Source organism: Cygnus olor, chromosome 1, assembly GCF_009769625.2.
Source record: "Cygnus olor isolate bCygOlo1 chromosome 1, bCygOlo1.pri.v2, whole genome shotgun sequence".
In the NCBI taxonomy this organism is placed as follows: domain Eukaryota; kingdom Metazoa; phylum Chordata; class Aves; order Anseriformes; family Anatidae; genus Cygnus; species Cygnus olor.
Genome location: NC_049169.1, coordinates 103,115,515 through 103,121,514, shown reverse-complemented (window position 1 = coordinate 103,121,514; position 6,000 = coordinate 103,115,515). Strand labels below are relative to the sequence as shown.

The 6,000-nt window shown below is 44.1% G+C and overlaps 1 protein-coding gene and 1 long non-coding RNA gene across 2 annotated transcripts in view; one reads left to right on the top strand and one right to left on the bottom strand.

Moving 5' to 3' along the window:
• On the bottom strand, positions 1-2,990 carry LOC121078670. The gene is made up of 3 exons (XR_005824689.1): positions 2,784-2,990; positions 1,948-2,071; positions 1-476 (listed from the first exon to the last, which is right to left on the bottom strand). It is a non-coding gene; the product is annotated as an uncharacterized LOC121078670 (long non-coding RNA).
• The window catches only part of LOC121078590 (alpha-2-macroglobulin-like), a 40,941-nt gene continuing 37,168 nt past the window's right edge, over positions 2,228-6,000 (top strand). The window contains 1 exon segment of the mRNA XM_040574941.1: positions 2,228-2,490. Coding sequence (XP_040430875.1) covers positions 2,402-2,490 — 89 coding nt within the window. The 5' untranslated portion in view covers positions 2,228-2,401.

Here is a 6,000-nt window from a genome sequence, read left to right as displayed (position 1 = left end):
TTTATTTATGTATTTATTTTAAGTAAATTGCTTTGGGTTTGTTTCCTTTAGATATCTCTTATCAGATCAACTACCCTTGTTGGAAGAAGTAGCCAGTCCTTCAGATACACAATCTCTCTTCCAGGTATGAAAAAGAACCAAAAAACTTTCAAGCTAAGTACAAGTTCAAACCAATTGTTCTGCGCTTAATGGGATAGGTGCCAGATAGACTGCCTCAGTTAGTGCTTGTGGAGCAAGGTGGGCAGTAGGATGTCAGAGACCTAATGAGCGGTTCCTGGGGGACTGAAAAACAGATGTTTTGTATCTTGTGGATGGGAAATAGGTGAGTAGAAGAAAGATCACAGTGAGAAGGATCTCTGCTGAATCCCCGCTTCTGATAGTCCTGTAGATCTATGAATTTTAGTTTTACATGCTCATCCTTAAAGCATACTGTACATGTCCATTCTGGTTTCTTTTTGTTTTCAGTTCACAACATCCTGAATGAAAACAGAACACGTGGGGTGAGTCATGTTTTCCAACAAATATCCAGGACACAATTGCTTTGAAAACTGCTACTTTGCACAAGTTATTTACTGGAGAAGACGGAAATGGGAGGGAGAGGACAGACAATAGGGGGCATTTTTGGAGAAAGATCCATATGGCTTTTATTACTTTGTAGTTACACAACCAGATTTTATCAATATTTCCATCTCTAGCTGATAATCTGCTAAATCTTTTGGTTTCTGTGACTGTGTGTGTTCATTCCTTTTTCATATTACGCTTATATAACACTTCTCCCTAGCACTGGCTGCCTCCTGTTTGTTTTCCTTATTTTTGTGGTTTGTAAAAAGATGTTGAATTTTATTCCATGAGAAACTGCCTGATTTTTGAACACAATTCTTAAACTTCCTTTCCTCCTCAGACATTTCTCCTCATCATTTGCGCTGCTCTTCCCTTCAGTTTTCTGTCAGCACAAGAGCCAAGACACACTATGTAGTTAAACTAACATTCAGTCTTAACATTCACTATAGTTTAATTCACAATTCACAAAGTTTAATTTACACAAAGTTTACACAAAGTTCACAAAGTTTAATTCACAAAGTTTAATATTCAGACAAACCAATAGTGTTGTTGTGATCTTATAAGTTCCTTTGTACAGATCAGAGAACCTCTGCCACTAATGTGGCTTCATATAATCACATTCAATAAGATTTGTGCTAAAGTATTTTATCTCCTGAGTATTCATACACAACAGGACTCTTCACAGGGGTCACGAATCTCTAATAAGAGCGTGACCAATCCTTTGATTCTTTGATTGCAGAGACACTGTAGGGCAAGCTGAAGCCCTACGGCTGCAGTTTTGCAGTCTTCCATGAGCTGATACAAATACCCCACAAAGTCAGGCTACTCAGGGAGTTCTGGTAGCTTGGACTGAATATTTCATTTCTGTGACCAGCTGGAATGTAGCAATCTTTTATTTTTTTTTTTTTATTTTTAATTACTAAATTCAACTTCTGGATAAGCTGTTGCAACAAGATATTCACAGACAACCAAGCCAAGTGAGCAGTGCTGTTTCTGAGTGACTTTCACTATGGATGCAACTCACAGCAGCACAGCTCTGAATCTGGCAAAGGGAAAGGGGAGACACCTGGGGCACCTGGAACATTTTCACCCCAGACCAGGCAGTCTAAGAGCAGGCAACACAGAATGATGGAAGATGATCACCATGCTGGGGGGGCAGGGATGCCACCCGATGGCATTGCCTAATATTTATGCATGTTCACAGTGGAAAAAACTTATTTCCATATCTAGACCTGTAGTCACCTCACTTTGAATTTTATTCCTGACAGGCTAATTGTCTAACCTAGCAGCCCTGTTAGGGGCTTTGTCAGCAAACTACTGCAGTATTCTGTTAATATAACATGAGCAATGCTTTTGCCTGTGGGTTTCCTTTTGTTCGTAACATACCTATAAACACAGCTTTAGACTTCAAAAGATGGCATTACTGGATGTCCGAGCGCTGAGATTGGATGCCACCCTCAGGGAGCAACCTTGTGTCAAACCTAGTTCATTTCCCCAAGACTGTGGATCTCTGATGGGTTAAAGAAAGCAGGGTGTGAATGGTTCGAAGATTTCTAATATAAGTACTATCCAATAAACACCCTTCCCCCACATTGAAACTCTCTAGCCAAATACTGTCCCTCTGCTCCAGCTCCTCCTTATACGCCTCTCGCCTCTCCCCATTTCCGGATGGGTCCTGGCCCACAGCCCTTATCTCCTCTAGCCCCTGGGCTGTTTGCAGAGAGCAGTTAAAAAGGGGCTGACCCAGCAGGGAGTGGAGGGGAATTACAAGGTGCAGGAAAACAACAGCACCGGACCAGACTGGATGTCTGCTTGAGTCACCACAGTCCTGCTCTGCACCATGGGGAAGGACTGGCTCTTTGGCAAACCAAATATCTTCCTCCTTCTCCTCTTCTTCCTCCCTGGAAATACCTCTCCCACTACAGAACCGTAAGCTACACATATGGAAGGGGGAGGGAGGTCTTAGTGCACCTTTTTTTTTCCTGTCATTTTTCTTCCTTTCTGTCATTCCTTAAACAGCTGTGCCAGTTTCTCCCATTCCTACCCTGCATCCCACTACTAGCCCAGCCCAGACCTTCCTGCACATCTCTGCCAGTGTTCCCTTTTCCCCTCGGTACTCCCCTGCTAGTCCAGCCCTGGTTCAGAACAATATCTCTCCCTAAATATATTCTTACCTAGAAATCTTCAGGTGCCTGAGTTTTTGTGGGCATGCATTTACTTACCTTTCCCGTAGTATCCTTGTTTTGATCATTGAGTCATTTCTCCGCGTTCTCCTGTTTCTTTCAAGCTGGTTTGTTCCCTTTCTCCTGTTTCTTTCATCCCAGTTTGTTTCTCTTGGCAGCATCAGACGTGCTTGCTCCCAAAGAGGATCTGTGACCTAAATTCCCTTCCGCCAGCATGGAGTCTGGCGCTGGCACCCTCCCCTGGGATGTCCACCCCGGGGCTCTGCAGGTGAGGAGCGTGGCTGCAGCACTCACACTGCTGAGGGCCCCAAGGAGAAGCTCTGCAAGGGCAGATCAGTCTGGCCTCCCCACCTCAGCCTCACCTACCAGAGAGGGTTCCACAGCCTTTTGTCCAGGCAGAGCAATCTCCCTCTTTAGACTCTTGCTGCTGTCACAGCATGCCTCTTGCTGCGCCACGGTTCTCTCCTCTGTGGTTCTGAAGCTGGTCTTGTGATGCTTGCTACAGATCTCGTGCCCACAAGCACTGCATGAGCACTAGTAGCTGCAGCAGAAGGTGCAGCAACACTGCTGTTGCTTACTGTGTGGTCAGAGGTAAAGTGGTGACTGGCTCAAAACTGAAGGACCTTTGACTTACACTTCACCATCAGTCCCTCATTCACCTGCCCTATTTGGCTGCTTCTGGGGTAGATAAGCCAGCCAAGTCTGCTTTGGGGTCAGGCAAAGCTCTCCAGTGTCTCCACAGTAATCTGTTCATATCCCTGCCAAAGATCAGACGGAAACTGCTTGGTCCTTTCCTCTAATAGGCAACATGCTGCTCTTTTTTTTCTGAACTGAGCATCATTTTGGGAGGGGAGAAAGAGGAAAGGCTGAGAAAGGTGTGAGGAAGAGAGGTGCATTTGGGATCACAGAACAAAGATAGGAGCTGAGTGCAGTAAGCAGTCAGGGAAGAGGTAGACAGTGTGGTCTGAGTAGTGAATTGCTAGGCAGGTGTGAGAATAATGGATCTCGCTCACACTTGGTACCAAGTGCTGCAGGGTTGATCAGATGCCATGTGTAACACAGGAGGGAAGCTACCCTAGAACTGAAGACCTCCAAGTCAAATCAAAATGAAGCTTCCAACCAAGATTTGCTTTCTGCATCTTGCACAGGGAGATAGCTTTGATGAGCAGCAACAGTTGTTGCTCTTTCTGTTTCAGAAGTGGCTATCTGCACAGGAGACACAATTAAGGTTCAGATTAGATATTAAAATATAAATAAAACTCTTATTCACCATGTTACTGCAGCATCAGAATGGGTGACCCATTGCAACTTCCTTTTCCAAGAGAGAAGTTGGCTTGAGACATCCAAATGTCCTTTCCAAACAAACAAATATATATATATATATATATATATATATATATGATACTGCGGCATACTGACAATAGGACTTTTTTTCTTACTCTGGATCTGTTCTGGAAGAATTCAACAGTAGGCATTGTTCACCTATTCTGATATGTGGTTGTGCATGTAAGCTATTTTACAATGTAGTGTATAATGTTTGGGAATATATTTGAGATAGCCAAAAATGCTCGCTCATGATGGTATTTGAATTGACAGATATGGATACAGATTGACAGAGCTGATGAAACTCAGTGGTTTCTTTGATTGAATGTTTGTTCCAGGAAACAGCTGAGAGTTGATACATGGAAGTATCAAGAATCATAGAATCATGTATTCTATGATTCTATGATTCTAAGTTAGTCCATCATAAGCTAGAGTATTACCTTCTCCGTATAGACAAACGTAGCATTTTTGAGTCAGCCACTTCTCTAGGGTCCCTTATCCCTCCTTGTTGCCTGCTTCTGATGGAGTCACTGCCTCTGTTTTCAGAATACTGCCAACCTTCCTGGCAGCGAGGCTGTTGAGGTCTCTTCTGGTAGCCCAGAAGCATTTTGTCCTGGAATGGCTATATATGGACTGTGTGACCCAGACTATTTAAAGCTTTCATAGTACTTTAATTCATTTAGCCCTTTTCACCAACACATCTCAAAACAGTTGAAGGGAGGTCTATAAACAGCGTATTTCATAACCTTGTTTCAAAGACCGTGAAGCTGGCATAGGGGAAAGTTCTGTGCATTGGCCAAAATTTCAGTGAAACAGTGAACAGGAAGAGGAATAAAGCCAAATTCCCTATGAACTAGGTCACGCTGTCCCTTCGGTAGACTGGACGTTGCAGTCACATTGCCACTGACAGGATGCAAGGAAAATTAGATTAGGGGACGTAGGGTGAAGCTGTGGTGAGAAGGCTATGGAGGAAGGGTAGTGATGTAGCAAGCGGCTAGCTAGTGCAGCATAATCAAAAGCTATAAGTCATTCCCTGGGTGGCTGGAGGTCCCTCCTTTCACTGCTTCTGCAGCTGCAAATAGTGGCCAGAGGTGCCTGCTGGCTCCTTACCGTGCTTTATCCCATTGCCTGGTTTTGAGGGAAATGGAGGTACTCCCTAGGTCCCACTGTCTTCAGAGTAGTCTTAGGAGTGCCCAAAAGCTCAGAGCCTGGGCAATAATGTAGCTCTGGAATGTACCCAACTCTTTCCCCAGGGCTGAAGGGAGACAGCTCTATTTCTACACTTCTCACATCAGCTCTGCCTGAATACACTCAGTCGTGCGAGTAACCATTTCTTCATTCTGATGCTCTGGGTATGATTTCCATCCCTCAACAAAGCTGTTAGTACACCACCATACTTTTTCCTAGGTCACTCGTGACTGTGTGATCTTTACAAAGTGTTTTTATTAACCATCTGGTAAGGTGCACGTTAGCCTGCCCCAGTGGAGGGTCCGTAGCAAAGCAGTTTAAGCAGTGCTGACCCAAGGTTTCCTCGCATACAGTGATTAACATACCTTGCAGATTGAATTGCCACCAGGACCTGCTGCTGAAGAGCTTGAATGTATACAGGGAACAGGGAATACCAGGTCCATAAAAATGGCCCTGCATCAAACAAGAAGTGGTAAGTGATAGGTGCTGTGGGACAGAATAAAGGAGTAAGGCAGGTACTGTGCCTGAGTTTTCCATCTGCTGTACCCTTATGGAGCTTCTATTTATCAGAAGTGCAAGGTCTTCTTGTAGCAGGGATTACATCTGTGGCCCTATGTTTTCTAGCCCTTTCTGGGCAATGAATTTACTCAGGCCATTTTTGATAACCTTCCTATCAAGAGTAGCAGGTCTTCTTGCCTTGATGAGTCTCATAACAAATTTCATGTAACTGGGACCATAGGGTACA